This window comes from Thamnophis elegans, chromosome 15, assembly GCF_009769535.1.
Source record: "Thamnophis elegans isolate rThaEle1 chromosome 15, rThaEle1.pri, whole genome shotgun sequence".
In the NCBI taxonomy this organism is placed as follows: domain Eukaryota; kingdom Metazoa; phylum Chordata; class Lepidosauria; order Squamata; family Colubridae; genus Thamnophis; species Thamnophis elegans.
Genome location: NC_045555.1, coordinates 5077471 through 5100211, shown reverse-complemented (window position 1 = coordinate 5100211; position 22741 = coordinate 5077471). Strand labels below are relative to the sequence as shown.

At 47.6% G+C, this 22741-nt stretch overlaps 1 protein-coding gene across 3 annotated transcripts in view; it reads left to right on the top strand.

Moving 5' to 3' along the window:
- The window catches only part of SAMD11 (sterile alpha motif domain containing 11), a 106942-nt gene extending 88526 nt beyond the window's left edge, over positions 1-18416 (top strand). For all 3 annotated transcript variants that reach the window (XM_032232119.1, XM_032232120.1, XM_032232121.1), the window contains exons 10-13: positions 911-1614; positions 7213-7346; positions 14224-14334; positions 17765-18416. In XM_032232119.1, coding sequence (XP_032088010.1) covers positions 911-1614; positions 7213-7346; positions 14224-14334; positions 17765-18010 — 1195 coding nt within the window. In that variant the 3' untranslated portion in view covers positions 18011-18416. The remainder of the gene's footprint in view (positions 1-910; positions 1615-7212; positions 7347-14223; positions 14335-17764) is intronic.
- The last annotated feature ends 4325 nt before the right edge of the window (positions 18417-22741 follow it).

The following is a 22741-nucleotide window of genomic DNA, read 5'->3' as shown; positions in this document are numbered from 1 at the left end:
GTCTCAGAGAGTCAGGAAACAATTAAGTGAACTCATTGCCTCCTGCAAACTCCACTCCCCTTTCGTTCCTCTTTTATTCCCTCTGGGAGGGGCCATTCCCAGTCCACCTGTGGCTTTACTCCCAAGTCGAGCCCTGTTCCTTAGCTGTTCCCTTCGTCTGGCCACTCTGCGAAGGCGCACACTGGGAACAGGCTCCAGCTGTTCTTCTGCTTCACTTATGTCTCACTCCGAAGGCAGCTGATAACTGTCAGACGGCCCTGGCCTCCTCTCTGCTTCCAACACAGAGCCCTCATCAGAGCCTTCCCCAGACTCCAGGACTGGCCCATCTTCCTCCCCAACCTCCTCATTGTCCGAGTCACAACAAAGGAGATTGTATGAACCTGGGACACGGTAACCGTCATAAATGTGAGTCGGTTGCCAAGCGTCTGAATTTCAATCACGTGACCATGAGAATGCTGCAGTGGCCCTAAGTGTGGGAAATGATCCTAAGCCACTAATTTCAGTGCTGTTTGTAACTTCCAATGGTCACTAAATTAATAGTTGTAAGGACTACTGGTGTCAACTCCCAACGTTGCCATAATGAGAGAAGCATACAGTTGGCTGAAGTCGGATCTCAGATTACTGGAGTAGGCTTGGGAGTGGTGCACCTCATAGGGAAATGTGATTTATGACACAGACTGAGGGGAGGAAAGGAACAGGGGTAAAGTTCAGCTATAACTCAAACAAAGCATAGACGACTGCGAACAGATCTTGCCTATGATGCTCCTAATAAATGCCTAGTTTTCTATTGGAACTCGGCTCGATACTCATGAATCAATTAGGGCATTTTTACGAAACCTCACAACTGGTGGCAGAAGTGGGATTGCAATGACAAATCTTCTCTCCCAAACCCAATTCTCTACCCGCCTAGGCTGGAGATGTCAGCAGAAATTATCCGGCAGAAAGAACTGGAGAACCTTCATCGGCAGCGGCTCCTGGCAACTGACCCCATGACTTTGCACCCGGGTCTGCCCCCAGACCACCCCGCTTTGCGGAGTCTTCACGACATCCCGGAAGGACACCCGCTTCGGGACGAGCTCTCCCGGAGGAACGCCATGCTGGTCCTGCGGCATAACAACGCCCCGCTGCTATCGCTCAACCCCCAAGGGGTTCCCGCCCTCTCCACCACCCCTCCCAAGGAGCAGGGCACGCGGAGGGGCACCCGGAAGGCCCCGCACTCTCGCTCCGAGGCGCTGGGCCAGAGCGAATCCAAAGACTTGTTGGATAGCCGTCCGCCGGACAGCAACAATGAGGAAATGAAGGACTCGGATAGCGACGCCGAAGTGAACGACGAGAAACCGGACACTCTGAAGCCCGAGAACAGCGGTGGGGCTGCTAGCGAGGTTAAGGAGTGCAAAGAGGTGGCAAAGATTGCCGAGGGCACCAAAGAACTGGGCGAGGTGCCAGCTGGGCAGAACCCACCCTGTAGTTCCTCCAATGCCGAGTTGCCTAGCTATCTCCTGGGTCCGACCATCGGCAAATCGGAGGCCAAGCTACTCCCCACGGCTTCCCTCCCGCCTCCCCAGCCGCTGCCATTTGGTTTCCCGTATACGATGAGCCCGTATTTCCATGCAGGTGAGTGAAGTGGCATTCTCGGATGAGGGAGAACACACCATTTTTGGGGGTGTTCTGACCTAGGCTTCCCCAGCAACACGAAGCCGAGTCCTCGTCCCGAGAAACCCCTTTTATTTAATTTACGGTGAATTCCTCTTCAGCCTAGTCTTTCCTCTCCCGCAGTCTTTCAAGATAGTTCACAACTACCGATTTTTAACAGGCTTGGAGTGTGTCCAGGCCAATATCTTTCAGACGCCACAATTCTTGGCAAGAATGCAGGAATGAACGTAATTGTCTCCTGCAAACTCCACTCCCCTGTTGCTCCTCTTTTATTCTCTATGGGAGAGGCCTTTCATCGTCCACCTGTGGCCTTCCTCCCAAGTTGACCCTTGTTCTTTAACTGTTCCTTTGTCTGGCAACTCACACTGGGAACAGGCTCCAGCTGTTCTTCTGCCTCACTGACGTCTGACTCCGAAGGCAGCTGATAACTGGCATACGGCTCTGGCCCCCTCTCTGCCTCCGACACAGAGCCCTCATCCGAGCCTTCCCCAGACTCCAGGACTGGCCCATCTTCCTCCCCAACCTCCTCACTGCTGAGTTTACTGTCAGCTCTGCTGGCCGCTGGCAGGCCACAACATTGGGGGGGAGGGGAGGGCAAAATGTGAAGAATTCCCAAGTGGAATCTAGCAATCTTGGGGCAATGATTGGGCCAAATTTTGGGATCCTGTTTCTGGAGAGAGGACCCAAACGCCATCATCCCCGCCTTTTTGAAACATCATCTAGATTTCCCTTGGCTTAAGAAGGTGCACAAATCCGTATTTTTTTTAATTAAAAAAATAGCCTAAAGCACTCTAACCAAAGGCACACCTAGAAATCTCTTTTATTCCGGCATAGTAGTTAAGCGTGCAATACTGCAGGCTACGTCAGCTGACTGCTAGCTGCAGTTCGGCAGTTCAAACCTCACCAGGCTCAAGGGTGACTCAGCCTTCCGTCCTTCCGAGGTGGGTAAAATGAGGAGCCAGATTGTTGTGGGGCAAGAGGCTGACTCTGTAAAACCGCTTAGAGAGGGCTGTAAAAGCACTGCGAAGCGGTATATAAGTCTAAGGGCTATGGCTATTCCCGAAAAGTTTGTTTTGCCAACAATCCCGCCAGGTATTTTTTATCCGAGGTTGGATCTCCAGCAACACAGTTTTAAACTGATTGGTTTGCGTTAGCTACCATCCAAGAGTTAAATGCCTCCTTCTTTTTCTTCTTCTTCTTCTTCTTCTTCTTCTTCTTCTCCTTCTCCTTCTCCTTCTCCTTCTCCTTCTCCTTCTCCTTCTTTTCTTATCTTCTTCTTTTCTCCTTCTCCTTCTCCTCCTCCTCCTCCTTCTCCTTCTCCTTCTTCCATTTGGTACCGAGATGGTGCAGAGACATCATGGGTAACCCCTGAGGCTCTGCCCAAAATCATTTGTGAATCTTTTCCAGACATTTATTCCCTCCGTCTACACACACACACACCCTATTTCAAAATTCCCCCATCTGGATGACTCATTAAAATGTGCATCCCATTCCCAGGCCGAGAAGTTGAGAAAATGTCTCTCGCCACTTCAATTTTTGCTTTGTCTAAAGAGAGAAGTCCGCTTAATTTCTGATAACTTCCTTGATCTATCCGTGCAGTTTTCTTGGCAGAAAAACAGCTTCCTCCCCCGCTTTTCCTGGAGTTTCTGAATGGTTTCTCATTCAAGCCTTAAATCACAGGGTTAGGGATTTTTTTTCGGGAGGGGAGAAAAAGATCCCGTAACCAGTGAATTAGAGAGGCATCTTATCAGCGTTGAGTTTCACATTTTGTTGCCGCCGGTTCCCCCCCCCCCCCCCGCACACGTCCTCTCGCTGTATGGACGCACGCTCCCCTTCCACAGAGGCTCCCGACCTTCCGTGCACGCGCTTTGCTCGCGCATGTTCTTTCTGCACATGTGCCTGGCCTCAAAAACATTCCTAAATAGGACGGCATCGAGCCGGGCCCACCTGCAATTTCCCCTACCGGTTCTGTCGAACCGATCCGAGCTGGCTGAATACTACCTCTGGTGTCTATTCAATCCACTCCCAAATTCATTTTTCAGCCTTCCAAATGTTGCCTGGTTTCTCTGGATTTTAAAAGAAAAATGTTTCAGCCCCCTAGGTGACAGGCCTGTCTTGTTTCTATCCCGGTTAGATTCCCGACAGTCACTATTAACCTCAGTTTGCAGGGCTGTTCAGAGAGATAATTTGCTTCCTGGTTTACGCTTAGCTGGAGGAGATCCGAAAACGGCTTATATGTGGAAGTTTTTCAAATGTAGGCATCCTGGGGAGGTGGGGGGGGGTTGTCTGAACCCTAAAGACGCTCCCCAAGTTAGAGAAAAGAGAAGGTTCCCTCACATTTCCATGGGAAACAAAGATGAGAGGAAGGAGGGGCAATTAAAAATACTTCCCCACCACCCAGTGTTTATTTTACGGGCAAGTCAGTTTCTCTCTTTCATCGGGTGCAGCCTGCGTCCATTCTTGTTTGTCGTCAGAATGATTTGGCGGCGGCTGCCTCCTTTGGCAAATGTCTGTCTGTCTCTCTGTCTCTCTCTGTCTCTCTCTCTCTCCCTCCCTCCCTCCCTCCCTCCCTCTCTCTCTCTCTCTCTCTCTCTCTCTCTCTCTCTCACACACACACACACACACGCACACACACACACACACACACGTTCACTTTTCTCCCATCTCCGGCCGGAAACCGGCAATAAACTCTTGCAAATTTTTTTTTCTTTTCTTTTTTGTTTGCCAATTGTTTCGCTCGGAAAGTTTGATTCCCGCAGAAGACGTGGGGATTGGGATGGGATTGGGGGGTGGGTGGGTGGGGGAGAGAAGTATGTTGGCAGAAGCGGCTGGGTGGAAAAATAGATTTGGAAGGATGTGCAGGGTTTTTTTTTTTTCTTTTAAATATAATTTTTATTAAACATTACCTTTAAAAAACAAGAAGAAAAATACAACGACATAAATACAACGGCATAAGCAAGACAAATCATACATAACAATATAGAGTAAAACATACAGATACAAATGCCGTTTTAAACATACAACCCCCCCTCCCCCCCCCCCCACGGTGACAGTCATTCACAGCCCAATTTTTTCTTTCTTTCCTCATTATTAGGTCTCTAAGCCACATCTTCTCATTGCAAGATTCAGGGATCTATTACGGTACCTACGTTAACTTTCCCCATTTTAAGTCCCTGCTGTTCTCCTAGTCGCCCACATATACCATAGGTTCCAGCTAAGATAATGTTCTGTTTCTCCTTTGTCTCTCAGCCAGCCCGTCATTCTGTCCATTTCTGCACATTCGTAGATCTTTTTAATTATAGCATCTTCCGGCGGTATAGTAGTGGATTTCCAAAATTGTGCATAGGTTATTCTTGCGGCCACAATTATATGCAGGCTCAAGTGCCATATTGAACTGCTTATGTTATCTGGTTTGATGCTTAGTAGAAGGTTCTCAGGTCTCCATTCAATGTTTGCCCCGGTAACCTCTTTTAACCATTTTTTAATCCTTTTCCAATATTTCGTGGCCTCAGTACAGGACCACCAAATATGATAGAATGTGCCCTCCTTTCTTCCACATTACCTCCCTGGTCAATTGGGGAGAATTTAGCTCTGCACCCAAATTGTGCGTCTGTCTTTGGTTTGGGATTTCCATCTCCGTTGTGGAGTGGACAAACGGCCACCCCACCCCACCCCACCCCACCCCACACGCAACGATGCTCAAAGGCAACTCGTCTGGAGGCTTGGAAAAGGACCCTAAAAGGTCATGTAGACGTGAGCCTCTTCTATGCCTGGACAATCACTTGGTGTTCTCCTGACCCCTCTCTGCCTTCCAACCATCACGCTGCCTGGATCAGTGACCCGGCCTCACTTCAGATGCTACTTTAGGGTCTCTCCACACCCCCAAACTCATATTCTTCTTGAAAGCCTCCAGGGATGAAGTTCCCACAACTTCTGAAGGCAACTTCTGTTGCATGCGTTTAATTGCTCTCCCTGTCAGAAAATTCCTCCTTATTTCCAGGTTGAATCTCTCTTTGGTCAGTTCCCATCCATTATTCCTCATCTGGTTTTCAGGTGCTTTGGAGAATAGCTTGACCCCCTCCTCTCTGGGGCAGCCCCTCAAATATTGGAAGACTGTTCTCCTGTCTCCCCTGGTCCTTCTCTTCACTAGACTAGCCAGGCCCAGTTCCTGCAATCCTTCTTCCTATGATTTATCCTCCAGTCCCTTCATCATCCTGGTTGCTCTTCTCTGCACTCTTTCTAGAGTCTCCACATCTTTTTTATAGTTTGGTGACCAAAACTGGATGCGGTACTCTAGGTGTGGTCTTACTAGGGCTTTACAGAGTGGTATTAGTACCTCTCTAAGGAACGCAGTGGTTAGGACGCTGAGCGTCAATCAGAAAGGTTGACAGGGGAGGGACAGGAACGCCACCAAAACCCATCCATCACTCCCGAGGTGAGTGGGTGGGAAAATGAGGCTGCCAGCTGGACGTTAAAGGCCTTGTTAACTTGGCTTCTGAGTTAGCACACTGTGGCTTATAAGTGCCCTTTGGAGAACTCCAGCTGTGGAGGGGAATGGAAACATCTGGAGTCTTTGGGTCCCTGGGGAAAGAAGGGGCATAATGCCAAGGATCAGACGAGATACCGCATTTTTCAGACTATAAGGCACACCTAGATTTGCAGGGCAGCTAAGACGCTGAGCACGCCGATCAGAAAGGTCGGCAGTTCGAATCCCCAGCGCCACGTAACGGAGGGAGCTCCCGTGACTTGTCCCAGCGTCTGCCAACCGAGCAGTTTGAAAGTATGTAAAAATGCAAGTAGAAAAATAGGAACCACCTTTGGTGGGAAGGGAACAGCCTTCCGTGCGCCTTCTGGAGTTGAGTCATACCGGCCACAGGACCACGGAGACGTCTTCGGACAGCGCTGGCTCTTCGGCTTTCAAACGGAGATGAGCACCGCCCCCTAGAGTCGGGAATGACTAGCACGTGCGAGGGGAACCTTTACTTTTATCTTTAGTACCTCACTTGATCTCGATTGTATCCCTCTGTTAATGCAACAGTCCTTGTTTATCTACCCCACGATTCTCGCTCTCGTAACAGCCTCAGCATCCTGAGTGCCCCCCATCCACCCACCACGTCCCTCCTGATTGGGGGGAGAGATCTTCCTGCTAAGTTCTTACTAGATTCGTCTTCCGGATTTCCCCCCCTTCTTCTTCCGCCTGAACAGCACTCCAACATGCTGAAATCATTAGTGCCTTTGACACCCACCCCCCCTTCCTCGAAGTCTTTCCTCCTGCCTTCCCCCCCCCCCCCAGGCTAGGAAACCCCCCTGGAGGAGTTCGCCTCCGAATTGACCCTGCCTGGTATTTTAATTGACAGTTCATGAAAGATGGATGTGTGGCTGGAGGGAAGCGGCAGGAACGGGGAGAGCAGGCTCTCCGCTGGGTTGGGGAGGGGCGGGTGGGGGAGAGAGGAAAGCTTTCGTGATTTATGTTTCCTTCTTTTCCTTCTTGCCTCCGCTCACCCCTCTTTTCCCATCTCTGCAAAAACCCCTCCCCTATTTTTTTTTTGTTCCTTCCAGGCACGATGGGAGGTCTCTTTCTGGATGGGGAAGAGAGCCCAGCCACCGCAGCATTGCAAGACATCAGCAAATGGACGGTCGATGACGTTTGCAGTTTTGTAAGCTGCCTCTCTGGTTGTGCGGAGTACAGCCAGGTATGTTGCCACTGCGAAAAGAAACGGCGGCACACGCAACGCAACACTCCCACCTTGGCACGCATACCCTGTGCGACAGAGGAATCAAAACTCCCAAAGTCTTGTTTATTTCACGGCTGCATGCTTAGCCTGTTTTTTCCTAGTCCAAGCCTTGTACGTACGGGGGGGGGTGTGTGTGTGTGTCTCTTATTTGATCCATACATGTAGTCCTTGGCTTAAGGCCACAATTGACCCTCCAAATTTCCGCTGCTAAATGAGACAGCTGTTCAGTGAGTTTTGCCTCAGTTTACGACCTTTCTTGCCAAGTTGTAAAGTTTTACGATCGGTGGTGCTGAACACACTCAAGTATGTTGCCACCAGGTTATCCAATATTGCAGAAACGGCAACACATCTCAACACAACACACACCCTTGCGCATATACTACGTACAACAGAGGGCCAATTTCAGGAGTCAAAACTCCCAAAGTCTTGTTTATTTAATGGCTGCATGTTTAGCCTGTTTTTTCCGAGTCCAAGCCTTTTACATACAAGGGTCCATACAGGGACAAGACCACAATTGAACACCCGCTCCTCCCCAAAAAATTTCCATTGCTAAACAAGACAGTTGTTAAGTGAGCTTTGCCCACGTTCACGAACTTTCTTGCCAAGTTATTAAGTGAATAGCTGCCATTGTTAAGTTAATAATACGGCTTTTAAGTGAATCTGGCTTCCTCCTCCGACTTTGCTTGTCAAGTTGTAAAAAGGGATCAGGTGACCCGGGGGGACTGCAACCGTCGTAAATATGAACCAGTTGCCGAGCCAGCTGAGTTTTGATCCCATGACCGCGGAGATGCTGCAATGGTCGTAAGTGTGGGGAAATGGTAGTGAGATGGGTTTTTTCAGTGCCGTTGTAACTTGGGTCACTGAGTGAATGGTTGTAAGTCAAGAACTAGAGAGAGTAAGCTTTAGGGAAGGATTTCCTGGCCCCCATTGAGTGGTTTCTGGATGGCAATCACATTCTTCTTACCACGCTAGTAATTTCCATTAGCTGTGTGAATTACACCCTAAGCCTTTTGCTGGGATCCAGAATGTCTCCCGCAGCACATTGAACTCGGATCCAGTCAATCAACCAATCAGAATAACAGAGCTGGAAGGAACCTTGGAGGTCTTCTAGTCCAACCCCCTGCTCAAGCAGGAGTCCCTATGCTACTTCAGACACGTGAATCCAAAGCTTCGGAGATTTTGTCAGGCATTGCGCTCACTTTTTAATCACAGGGACTAGAAACTTGGTTATTCCCTTAAAAAGACACTTTCATGAGCATCTTATTTTATTCAATTTTTAATCACAGGGGCTAGAAACTTGGTTACTCCTTTAAAAAGACACTCTCCCGAGCATCTTATTTTATTTATCCAATTTTTATTCACAGGGACTAGAAACTTGGTTACTCCCTTAAAGAGACACTTTCAGGAGGATCTAATTTTATTTATCCCATTTTTAATCACAGGGGCTAGAAACTTGGTTACTCCCTTAAAAAGACACTGTCCTGAGCATCTTATTTTATTTATCCAATTTTTATTCACAGGGACTAGAAACTTGGTTACTCCTTTAAAAAGACACTCTCCCGAGCATCTTATTTTATTTATCCAATTTTTATTCACAGGGACTAGAAACTTGGTTACTCCCTTAAAGAGACACTTTCATGAGGATCTAATTTTATTTATCCCATTTTTAATCACAGGGGCTAGAAACTTGGTTACTCCCATAAAAAGAAACTTTCCTGAGTGTTTTATTTTATTCATCCAATTTTTAATCACAGGGGCTAGAAACTTGGCTACTCCCTTAAAAAGACACTTTCCTGAGTGTTTTATTTCATTTATCCAATTTTTAATCATAGGGGCTAGAAACTTGGTTATTCTAACTTAAAAAGACACTCTCTTGACCTTCTTTTATTATCTATCTTATTTTATTTATCCAATTCCTACCCTGCCCACTTCATTGAAGACACTGGGGAGGTTTTAAGATAGCGATGGCACTTAGATTTATATACCGCTTCATGGGGTTTTACAGCGCTCTCTAAGCAGTTTACAGAGTCAACAACAAAAAAAAAGATAAAAAGCCATTTAGCTGCATGAAAAGATACCTAGATAAAAACAAATTTAAATACATTTAAAAGGCCCAGGGGGAACGGGGGAATTTCACCCTGGAGCCCCCTACCCTAAATCGGTCCATCTACAGGCCTTTTAACCAGGATGGAATTTCCTAATTTGGTTCTTAGAGCTTGGCAGAAATGAATTTTAAAAATATATGGAAAAATAATATTTCCAGACGCGGAGCGAGGATCAACGATGGTTTAGCTTGCCTCATAGTGGCAGGAAAGCAGCGTTGGTGAACGTCCAGTTCCCTCCACCCGCCCCAGAGACGGATCAGGCTGGGGAGGGACAGGAACGCCACCAAAACCCATCCATCACTCCCGGGGTGAGTGGGTGGGAAAACAAGGCTGCCAGCTGGACGATAAAGGCCTTGTTAACTTGGCTTCTGAGTTAGCACACTCTGGCTTATAAATGCCCTTTGGAGAACTCCAGCTGTGGAGGGGAACGGAGGCTGGAAACATCTGGAGTCTTCGGGTCCCTGGGGAAGGAAGGGGCATAATGCCAGGGATCAGACGAGATACCATAGTTTTCAGACTATAAGGCACACCTAGATTTGCAGGGTGGCTAAGACGCTGGGCACGTCGATCAGAAAGGTCGGCAGTTCGAATCCCCAGCGCCGCATAACGGAGGGAGCTCCTGTGTCTTGTCCCAGCTTCTGCCAACCTAGCAGTTCGAAATCACGTTAAAAAGTGCAAGTAGAAAAACAGGAACCACCTTTGGTGGGAAGGGAACTGTTACTAAGGAAGACAGTGGGGGAGGCTTGTCCCATTTTTACGACCTTGCTTGCCACAGTTATTAAGTGAATCACCGCAGTTTTTAAGCTAGTAACACGGTTGGTTGTTAAGTGAATGGCTCCCCCAGAGGGTCACAAAAGGTGATGGCATAACCCTGGGATGCCACAGCCGTCATAAATAGGAGTCGGAGTTGCCAAGAGTCTGAATTTTGATCGTGTGGGGTCCATAAGGATGCTGCAGCGGTCGTAAGTGTGAGAAAGGGTCCTAAGTCACTATTTTTTTCAGTGCCATCGTAAATTTGAACAGACACGAAGCAAATGATTGGGAGCTCCTACCTCACAATCCTAGGCAGAGGCAGATATTTCTCTCTCTGGGCACAATGAGAATGTTTCTGCCGAACAAAACTCTGCATTGGCAACAGGAAAGGCATCTGGCCATGAAAACATTCTGCTAGCTTCATTCAGTTCCCCAGAATCCGCCCCGCAAGATTATAAAAGAAGAAGATGGCGATGATGACTAAGCAAATGATTGTAGCAATAGCAATAGCAGTTAGACTTATATACCGCTTCATAGGGCTTTCAGCCCTCTCTAAGCGGTTTACAGATTCAGTGTATTGCCCCCAACAACAATCCGGGTCCTCATTTTACCCACCTCGGAAGGATGGAAGGCTGAGTCAACCCTGAGCCGGTGAGATTTGAACCGCCGAACTGCAGAACTGCAATCAGCTGAAGTAGCCTGCAGTGCTGCATTTAACCACTGCGCCACCTCGGCTCTATGTAAATCAAAAGCTACCTGAAACGTAGAGAACAATTGACTATTTCCCACGTGGGTCTTCTTAACACCCCTGTAAGGTTGGTCAGGCTCTCAACAAAACAGGCTGTTTTGAATTGCAAATCACTTATCACTTATAAAACTCTGGAAATCAGGGTGACCTTAGCGTACTTTATGTTACCCGATGAAGGGGGAAAAAATTGGCCTTTTTCTATTTCTTCACTGAAGTAGCTGCAGGCCGTGTTAAGATTATACAAATATTCTTACTTAACATCCAAGTTTTCAGAACTCGGTGAGAAAGTGGCTTTGGCGTTTCCAAAGAAGCCTTAATCCTTATTACGTTCATTCATATCCAGTCAGCCAGAGAATTGGATTCTGGGCATTTCGGTTTCCTTTTGTTTTTCCCCATAGAAAACCTCACTGCCCAAATCTAGAAGCCTTGAATGACGGTCCATTTATCATGATAATCCTTTCGGCACAAGCCTCTTGCCAAGATGGGTTTTTTCAGTGCCGTTGTAACTTGGGTCACTGAGCCCGGAATAACACCTGTGGCATTCGGCACAAATTAAACGCAGAGAACGCGCCATTTCAACCCTGCGTTTTGTTCGTGCAAAATTGCAAGCTAGTTGTGGCCTGCCATCGGAGCTGGCCGCAGACTCGGACAGTGAGGAGGTTGGGGAGGAAGATGGGCCAGTCCTGGAGTCTGGGGAAGGCTCGGATGAGGGCTCTGTGTCGGAGGCAGAGAGGGCGGCCAGGGCCGTATGCCAGTTATCAGCTGCCTTCGGAGTCGGACATCAGTGAGGCAGAAGAACAGCTGGAGCCTGTTCCCAGTGTGCACATGTGCAGAGTGGCCAGACGAAGGGAACAGCTAAGGAACGAGTCGATTTCGGAGTAAGGCCACAGGTGGATGATGAATGGCCCCTCCCAGAGGGAATAAAAGAGGAACAAAAGGGGAGTGGAGTTTGCAGGAGATCATTAGTTTGCTTAATTGATTTGTGCCTCTCCGAGACTCCTTGCCAAGTTTTGCAGCTATCAGCCTGGCAGCTCTCCAAGCCAGATAAGGTCTGTGACCGTAAATCCTCCCTTGAAAGACTTTGCTGGATGTGAAGGAGCAGAATTCACAGTCAATTAATAAAAGAGGTGTTTTTTTTGTGGGGACAAGGAGTTTGCTTCCTGCTCTCAGGAAGCCTCGCTTAGAACAAGGCTGTGCAAATTTTGAGGGTTGTTGTTGGTGGGGGAGAACCTGCCTCCTTGCTGGGGTCCTCCCCTGCTGCCCTAGATCTGTGGGGCACAGGGAAATAAATGCACTGTCCTTTTGGAGGGCGAAAAAACCAGTGATTGTGGCCCATAAACCTGGGTGCAACGGCAGGAAGATTTAGCGAGACATTGGCGTGCTTGTTGCAGAGCGAATTAAAAAGGATTTAATGTCTTTTTATACTCCCCCCACCCCATCAAGCTTTGCCATTTTCTTATTTGGGATTTATAGTTTTAAACGGTGCAAGAAAGCTCGACCCTACAGGGGGATATCCGAAGGGGAGAAAGGTCTGCTTTTAATGTTTCCGCACCCGGAAACCGCAGCTGATGGGGAGGTCTGGCATGGAGTGACCTTCTCATGGGGCTGGCTGAAATCCGAAATAAAATTTGCGGTGGAGGGTTTTGCGCTGGGAAGAAGAGGGGGGGGAGAGTTTCTGCATTCAAGACAGAGGCCTCTTCCCCCCTCTGTTCATCCTCTGTGGGTCTGTGGGAAAGGAGGAGGTCCCTGGGATTTCTGCACAAGAAAGACAAATTTCCCTCTAAAACACCTTGGAAAGTTAGAAAGCAGGGAGAAGTTGTGTAGAAGTGTTGCTCGGAAGGAGAATAGAATAGAATGCAGAATGAATAGAATAGAATACGAAATAGTATAGAATAAAATATACAATAGAATGGAATGGAATAGAATATGGAATGAATTGAATAGAATAGAATACAGAATAAAAAAGAAAATAGTATAGGATAGAATAGAATGGAATGCAGAATAGAATAGAATAGAAAATAGAATAGGATAGAATAGAATGGAATGCAGAATAGAATAGAATAGAAAATAGAATAGGATAGAATAGAATAGAATGCACAATAAAATGGAATAGAAAAGAAAATAGGATAGAATAGAATGCAGAATAAAATAGAATAGAAAAGAGGATAGAATGTAGGATAGGATAGAATGTAGGATAGACAGACTAGAATAGAATATGGAATGAATAGAATAGAAAATAGAATCAAATATGGAATGAATAAAATAGAAAAGAGGATAGAATAGAATATGGAATGAATAGAATACAGAAGGAATAGAATAGAATACGGAATGAATAGAATAGAGTAGAATATGGAATGAATAGAATAGAAAAGAGGATAGAATAGAATATGGAATGAATAGAATACAGAAGGAATAGAATAGAATACGGAATGAATAGAATAGAGTAGAATATGGAATGAATAGAATAGAAAAGAGGATAGAATAGAATATGGAATGAATAGAATACAGAATGAATAGAATAGAATATAATATGGAATGAATAGAATATAATATGGAATGAATAGAATATAATATGGAATGAATAGAATAGAAAATAGGATAGAATAGAATACGGAATGAATATGAAATGAATAGAACAGAACAGAATTCATTATTGGCCAAGTGTGATTGGACACACAAGGAATTTGTCTTTGGTGCATAGGCTCCCAGTGGACATAAAAAGACAAGATACATTCTTCCAGAATCCTAAGGTGCAACACTTAGTGATAGTCACAGTGTACAAATAAGCAATCAGGAAAGAATAAATATCAATACAAATCGGAAGGATACAAGCAACACAGTTCCAGTCCTGCAGTCATAAGTGGGAGGAGATGGGGGATAAGAACCATGAGAAGACTTAATAGTAATAGTAATGCTGCCTTAGTGAATGGTTTGACAGTGGTGAGGGAATTATTTGTTTAGCAGAGCGATGGCGTTCAGGGGAAAAACTGTCCTTGTCTCTGATGTGCAGTGCCCTATTCTGGGAGTTGGAGTCCACCCTCTTAAAGGATGCTGGCTGGGGAATTCTGGAAATTGGGAGTCCACCCATCTTTAAGTGATTTAACACTGATTTTATATGCCATTCCATCTCGCCATTGCAACGCTCTGAAGTGTATAGAACAATGCCATGTTTGGGAAGAAAAAAAAAAGTGTTTCTAGCAAATTTGCAGCCTCGTCTTGCTTCTCACAGGTCTTCCGGGAACAGGCGATTGATGGAGAGACGCTACCCCTCTTGACGGAAGAGCATTTACTCAACCACATGGGCTTAAAACTAGGCCCAGCATTGAAAATAAGGTCACAGGTAAGGAGCCGTTCGAAATAAAATTAAACGGAAGAGTATGGGGGGAAAAACTTCTGCCAAACTCTCATACTACGTACATACATACGTCGGCTAATTGCTGTTTGGAACAAGGCAAACCAGGGGTGCTTGCTGGTTTATTAACCGTGGCTCGTTCTTTTGGGGGGAGCATCTCTTCCAAATGCAAAAGGTTTAGATGTACACTTGGCCTTAAATCATGGTTTGACTCTCTGTGCTTCAACCTTGGGGCACAATTTTGCCAAGGTTGAAAAACACTGGTTTGTTAGCCATGTGCCTGAGCCGTAAACCACGGTTCATAAACCACGACGGTTGAGTTGGCACTATATCCCAAGCCAAGTCAGCTACTAAGTTTAGGATGGGTTTTTAAAAAATTGTTTATATTTATCCTTGTAGTTTAATATACGTTCGTTTTTATTCTTTTGTTAGATAACCCTTTGTCTGAAGTGGTGTAGGGTTTCCTGCCTAGGCAGGGGGTTGGACTAGAAGACCTCCAAGGTCCCTTCCAACTCTGCTATTCTATACTATTCTTTTATTTTTAAGCTACCCAATAGCCCGAGCGCTAATAAAACTCAGTGACATCGAATGAAATTTGAATACCACTTTAATACCACTAATACCACTATATAAGGCCTTGGTAAGGCCACACTTGGAATACGGCATTCAGCTTTGGTCTCCACGATGTAGAAAAGATGTGGAAACTCTGGAAAGAATGCAGAGAAGAGCAACGAAGATGATTAGGAGACTGGAGGCTAAAACATAGGAAGAACGGTTGCAGGAACTGGGTATGTTTAGTTTAATGAAAAGGAGGACTAGGGGAGACATGATAGCAGTCTTCCGATATCTCAGGGAAGAAGAGGGAGTCAAGCTATTCTCCAAGGCACCTGAGGGCAGAACAAGAAGCAATGGGTGGAAACTAATCAAGGAGAGAAGCAACTTAGAACTGAGGAGAAATTTGCAGACAGTGAGAACAATTAATCAGTGGAACAGAAGTTGCCTCCAGAAGTTGTGAATGCTCCAACACTGGAAGTCTTTAAGATGTTGGATAACCCTTTGTCTGAAATGGTATAGGGTTTCCTGCCTAGGCAAGGGGTTGGACTAGAGGACCTCCAAGGTCCCTTCCAACTCTGCTATTGTATTCTATTCTATTCTATTCTAGTTCATTGTGGTTTAGTCAGCCTATCCTGGTTTAACTAGCGCAGCTTTGTGAAGTGCGTGGATCCAATCTAGGTGGCCAGGTGGTAGGGCCTTTGGGTCTAAACCGTGGAAGCTCTCCCTTTGTGTCTTAAGGCTGAATTTCAGAAGGTGCTACCCCCCCCCCCCAAAAAAAATCTTCAAGCCCTTTGCCCAATCCAATTTCTCCTAGTGTGTTGTTAATTAACCACACCTGGGCAGGTGTTTTGAGCCCCATCTTTTGAGTGTCAAAAAGGGCTTCCTTTATTTTATTTTATTTTTTAATGCTCTGGCTTCAAAATTCTTCCCGTTTCCCCTGCCCCTTTGTGTGTCTCTCTTCCCCCCACCTCCCCAAAAAACCCCCACCAGGCAGATTTCCCTTCTCGACCTGCTATAAATCCCGTAGATCTCACCGGATTCTTTCTGGGTCCCCCTTCTCCTCCTTTTCTCCGAATCGGTGTTATTTCCCCGCACAATTGTTCCACAGGGAACCATTGGCCAAAGAACCTTTTTATTACAACACTCGTAAAGAGCCGAAGCTTATGAGGTGGGGGTGGGGGCGGAAGAGTAATAAAGCTGCCCTTATCGTTTTAACATAATAAAACAAATGTGTGGTCGGAAGAGAGGAAGGGGCGTCTGCATTGGTAAACAATGTTTATTGCTCTGTGTGTGCTTTGCAAGCATTTTAGAGCGAGCCAAAAATGCACCATTTGAGGTGCAAGCATGTGACCTGGAAGTCCCCCCCCCCCACCATGTTTCCCCCAAAATAAGATGGGGTCTTATTTACTTTTGACACACACACCCTGAAATAGCAACAGCAATAGCAGTTAGACTTATCTACCGCTTCATAGGGCTTTCAGCCCTCTCTAAGCGGTTTACAGAGTCAGCATATCGCCCCCCACAGTCTGGGTCTTCATTTCACCCACCTCGGAAGGATGGAAGGCTGTGTCAACCTTGAGCCGGTGAGATTAGAACTGCTGAACTGCAGATAACAGTCAGCTGAAGTGGCCTGCAGTACTGCACCCTAACCACTGCGCCACCTCGGCTCTAATAAGCGCTTGGCCTTAATTTCGGGGAGGTCTGATTGTTTTTGAGGTGCAGGAGGCGGCTTATCCTCGGCCCGTGGATCAGCTGATCCAGAGAGGGCCGGAAGCTCTGTTTCTGGCGCACTCTTGCCATCCCTAGTGTCTGTGGCTCTTTTTGCGGCTGCTGCTAAGAGAAGAGATGCGGTAGCTAGAGTTTGCGGCAGTGGCCTCCGCGAGGCTGTTCCGCGTGGAGGGCAGGCGCAAGTGTGGCGCATGGGATATATTTACCCCCCCTTTATCCACTCCAGGAAATGGCGGGGACCGGCTGTGCATGAGTTTAAATATTTTCAGGGAGGGCTTATTTTAGCACATGTGCTCAAAAGCCGGATTGGGCTTATTATCCGGGGAGGTCTTATTTTTGGGAAAAACAGGGCGTGCTTCTTGTTTTATTCTCCAAGGCACCTGAGGGCAGGACAAGAAGCAATGGGTGGAAACTAACCAAAGAGAGAAGCAACTTAGAACTAAGGAAACATTTCCGGATAATGAGAACAATTAATCAGTGGAACAACCTGCCACCGGAAGTTGTGAATGCTCCAACACTGGAAGTCTTTAAGAAGATGTTGGACAACCATTTGTCTGAAGTGGTGTAGGGTTTCCTGCCTAGGCAGGGGGTTGGACTAGAAGACCTCCAAGGTCCCTTCCAACTCTGTTCTTCTATTCTATTCTATTCTAAATTCTATATTCTATTTAATCTAATTCTAATTCTATTCTATATTCTATTCTATATTCTATTCTATATTCTATTCTATACTATTCTATATTCTATTATAATTCTATTCTATTGTAATTCTATTCTAAAGAAGCAGTTCTGAAAAGGGCTTTTTTAGAAGAGGGAGTCAAGCTATTCTCCAAAGCATCTGAGGGCAGGACAAGAAGCAATGGGTGGAAACTAATCAAGGAGGGAAGCAACTTAGAACTAAGGAGGAATTTCCCATCAGTGAGAACAATTAATCAGTGGAACAACTTGCCTCCAGAAGCTGTGAATGTTCCAACACTGGAAGTTTTTAAGATGTTGGATGACCCTTTGTCTGAAGTGGCGTAGGGTTTCCTGCCTAAGCAGGGGGTTGGACTAGAAGACCTCCGAGGTCCCTTCCAACTGTGTCACTCTAAATCCTCGCAGGCATTTTAACTGCTGTTTCTCACTGTTTTTTCTCCAGGTAGCCAAAAGGATCGGCCGGGTGTTGTATATGGCCAGTTTCCCGGTGGCTTTCCCACTGCAGCCGCCCGGCCTGCGGCCCGCCGATTGCAACTTGCCTCCCGCCGAGCTTCGCCCACCCTCCGCCGGAAGCGTGGCCTCGTCTCCCTACGGAGGGACGCTCCTCCCCAGCCGGGTCTCCCCCAAGCAGGAAAACGGGACTTCTCTCTTGGTGTCTCTGGGAGATGTTCCCAAACCCCTTTCGTAACCCCCGGATTTGCCCCCATCGGACATCTCACTGAAGAAGGAAGTTTTCTCCCCCCCCCTCCTCAAGTTCAAGAGACTGCGTGGAAATCTGCTAAAATATTCTTATGGGGGGGGGAGTAGGAAATAAACACTCGGCGGGATGTGGGGGGTTTGGATTAGGGAGAGTGGTAGTGCTCTAAAGAAATCTTGGAAGGAAGACACACTTGGTGAAACGGCTCTGCAAACTGGCCATCGAGGGGGTTACAGAGGGGCAACGAGACCCCCCCCCCCCGCCTCACCTCTTTCTTTTTTTGCGGAGGGGTGGAAACACATCCCTGGCTGGAACTGGTACAACGTTCCTTTTTTTGGGGGGAAGGGGGGGGGAGGTCTATGCATCGCTAAGCAGCTTTCGAATTAATACCAAAGACAGACAAAAGTGATTCACTGTCCACAAACTCCCATGTTTTTTTGTGTGTGTGTTTTTTTTAAATTTGGATGGTACGGCACAGCTGTGTGGGCTGTCATTGTTAATTTTTAATATTTTTATTTTGGGACTTTCTGTGTCTTTGCTGTGCATCGGTTGGTTAGCTGGCTGGCTGGCTGGCTCGTTTCCATCCTGGCCTTTCTGGTTATTTGGTTCGCCCCCATTTTTCGGAGGTCGGTAAAAAAGAGGACCTGGATTGTTTTGAGGGCAAGGCCCTGCCGACTCTGTAAACCGCTTAGAGAGGGCTGTAAAAGCACCGTGAAGCGGTATATAAGTCTTTTTTTAAGTGCTTAGAATCTGCAGAGAGTCCCATCAGCATCCTGGGAAGGATTCAGAAAGAAAGGAGGAGGGATGTTGTGCTTGGAGGAATGGGGGTGGGGTATCCCTCCTGGAAGTGTGTGTGTGTGTGTGTGTCTAGATTCCCTCTGAGCTTGGTTCTCTTGCAGACGTCTCATTACCCAATTAGGTAACGCCATCAGTGCCGTGAGGATGTAAAGGTTTAAAGGTTTATTGCACTTGTATGCCGCCCTATTCCCGGAGGGACTCAGGGCGGCTAACAAACCGAAGGGGAAGGGAATAATACAGACAAAAACAATAAAAACAAAGAAACAAAATACGGAAACAATTTAAAAGCAGTCTCAACAGCCACACAATTCGAGTGGGGATGGGAACTCATCAGCCCCAGGCCTGTTGGAACAGCCAGGTTTTGACGGCTTTGCGGAAAGTCTGAAGGGCGGTGAGGGTCCGAATCTCCACGGGGAGATCGTTCCAGAGGGATGTGATGTTACTTAGCTGGGTGATGAAACGCCTGCAAGAAAGCGAAGCTCGTAAAACCCCAAGGACCCCACAGTTCAACCCTGAGCTATAAACATTCTCCTGTGTGTGTGTGTGTGTATGAGTTTGCACAATTGTAGATCACATAAGTATATCACTTATTAAGTATATACTTATATCACTTCTTATATCACAGAAGTGAGTACACCCTCTCACATTTTGTAAATACTTACTGTGTTTTTTCGGAGTCTAAGACGCACCTGGCCTTTGGGGAGGAGAACGAAATCAGCCTCTGCCTCCAGCAATTTGCCTCCTTGCAGCCAACAGCAAGTTTCAGTCTCAGCACAGGCCTCCCAACGATCAGCTGTTTCAGGCTGCAGGGATTGCTGTAGCCTATTGCCGCCTCCCGCAAGTCCCATTTGCTGCAAGGAGGTAAATTGCTGGGAGGCAGAGACCAAAGGGTGGGAGCCGGTGGGTGGGTGGGGCTACACTCGGTGTATAAGACACACCCACACTTTCACCCTCTTAGGGAGGGGGAAAGGTGCGTCTTCTACTCCGAAAAATACGGTAAGTATATCTTGCCAGCAGTTTTAGATATGAATGGCGGTGTGTTGCGCAATTTTGAGGGGACAGCACATTCTCTCGGTTATACAAGCGGTAGACTCGCTCCTCGACTTTGTAGCCAAGTGTCACTTCTTCCAGTCTTGTCACATGAAAAGATATCCTTAAATATTTATATACAAGTGTGAGGAGCGGGGGGCATACTCACTTCTGTGATACACTGTAGGTATGCTCCATTTTAATTGGCTTTTGTGCCCAAAGAATACAGAATTTTTTATTTTTAATGCAGGGCAACCTGGGTGAGGATACGGAATTGCACATTTCCCCTAGTATTTGCACCCAGGCCTTGGGCAACTGCCAGCTTTCAACCAACGTCTGTGTGTGTGTGTGTGTTTGTCCGCCCAGTTTTGGGGGGAGGGAGTAAGAATGCAGGGGCCAAATTTTAAAGACACCCCCTATTTCTGTGTGCATTTTCCCCCTGGTGCATTTTTCAACAGCAACCACACTTAACTCAAGATAACTCAGTTGGTACCTTTAGCTGCTTGTTCAAAATATCCATCACTTTAAGGCTTTCCAGCAAAGCAGTTGAAATAACAATAAAAAACAAACAAGAGAATTCACTCTGTTTATAAAGACAGGTACGGTGTTGGGGGTGCGTCTTTCAGAATTTAACATTCCTTTTTGGGGTGAGGGAGGCATTGAAAATATTGCTGGGGTGATGATGGGTAGAAACTTAGCCCAGCTTATTCCTCCCCCCCCCGTTTCCCCCGAAAATAAGACCTCCCCGCATAATAAGCCCAATCGGGGTTTTGAGCACAGGCGCTAAAATAAGCTTTTCCACTGAAAATAAGACCTCCCCAAAAATACTGCAACACAGCAGCAGCCATGAGGTGACCATGCTCACCACGTCCTGCACCTCAAAAATAATAAGGCCTTTCCAAAAATAAGGCCAAATGCGGGGGGGTCATATTTTTGGGGAAACATGGTAGATGAATTCCTGGCCTAATGAACCAGCTTAGACCAAAAGGGGTAAGTGAAATTAATGTTACCGGCTGTGGGAACCTCACCAGATGGCAACAGAGGGGAGAATGAGAACAGGTAAGAACAGGTAAAGGTGTGTGGAGGGCACAGGTGCTGGAAAGATGGGGGGCAGGCAGGCCTTAGAGAGCCAGAGGGGGTTGGCAAGAGTCGTCCCCCCCAACAGCTGGCTTGCCTACCACCACCCCCAACCTTCACAGAGCCTGCATTTCCCTCCCTCTTGGCTCCCACTATCTCTGGCCTCAAGGGGGTGACTCGGGTAGGGATGGGCAGGCCTCCCCAGGTCTGCCAAGTTTGGGCTGGCCCCCTGCCATCTTCCCAGGACCGTCCTCTTCCTCCCTCCCTCTGTACCAGGGGCTGAGTTGAGGTGGGAAGAGATAGGGTGTTAGTGGCTGGTTGTGGAAGGGCCTCCTTGCCAACATCCCTCCTCAGCTCTCCTGATGCCAGGCATGTGGGCACCAGCAATGTGGGTGGTGGTCCTGGAGTGGGGGACATGGGCAGGCCAGATGCCAACACCTCCCTTGACAAGCTGGGGAGAGCCTGCCCGTTCCCCCCTCTTCTCTGGACCTTCCTTTCCCTGCTGAGCCCGTGCCACTGAGCCAACATGGCACCAAGGGAGCTGGGTAGAGAAGAGGGGAGTGTTTGGTAAGGAGCAGCCCCTCCCCAGTCTGCCTCCAACATCCTTCCAGTGTCTTCGTTTCCCACCTCCTGGGGAGAGGGGGGGGGAAGAGGAAGGCCCTGGGAAGGTGGGTGGGTGGTACATCCCAGCCCAGTAAACCTGGGAGTGGGTGGGCACCGAGGGGCTATCCCTCCCAAGTCCCTTCTTGAGGCCACAGATGGGAGGGAAATGGGGAGGTTGGGGGTGAGTGGGAAGAATTAGGGGGGAAAAAAATACCCAGGACAGCAGAAAAGACAATTTTATTACAGCTCAAGAAAACAAGCAGTACATCCCACAGTGCCCTCCACCCACATCCCTCCTATCCCCCCCACTTTGGGGTCAGTCCCAGCTTAAAGGGGGTGGGGAGGTGCTAGGAACAGGGGTCTCTATCCCCCTCCTCCAATTAACCTTCCCCCCCCCCAAGGTCCTATTAGGCCAGGACTGAAGCCAAAGGCATTGATGGGAACCAAGAGGGGCCTATGGGGGATGGGGTGGTGTGTGAGGGGGCCGCAGAGAACGGCTTGCCAACGTCCTTGGCTTGGAATGGCCAAAATGCCACTCACCAAGCCCTGGCAAGTTGCGCGTCACACCTCCAGCCCCATCTCTCAGTCACACTTCCAGCCCCATCTCTCAGCCTCCCTCCGTTCCCAACAGCCATCACCTTCAACCATGATAAAAGAGGAAGCTGGGAAGATGGATGCCCGAGGCTGCCCCCGGGGGCTTGGATGCCCCACACCACCTCAGGGCCCCTCTGCCAGCCTCCCCTGATGCCATGGTTGGGCCCCGAGCCTTTCTTCCCCCTCCTGTGCGTGACCCACCATGAAGAGAGATTTCCCTCTGCACCCCTGGCTAGGAGCAGGCATACACAGACGTATAGCTGGAATTAACTTCCAAGACTCGGAAGAAGAGGCACCTATTTCAAATATGTCTCATGTATGCCTACTTCAAACGAGGGGAGGAACTGAAGACTGACCTCAAGAGAGAGATGGGTTTTCTGGTTCACCTGTCTAGGTGCTATGGGAAGATTGGGAGGGGGGACCAATGGAGACCCTACACCAGTGGTTCTCAACCTGTATGCTGGGACCCCTTTGGGGGGGTCCGATGGTCCCTTAAGACCATCAGAAAACACATCCTCAAAAAAATATGGAAAACAAAATAATTTTATGGTTGGGGGTCACAACATGAGGAACTGTATTAAAGGGTTGTGGCATTAGGAAGGATGAGACCCACCGCCCTAC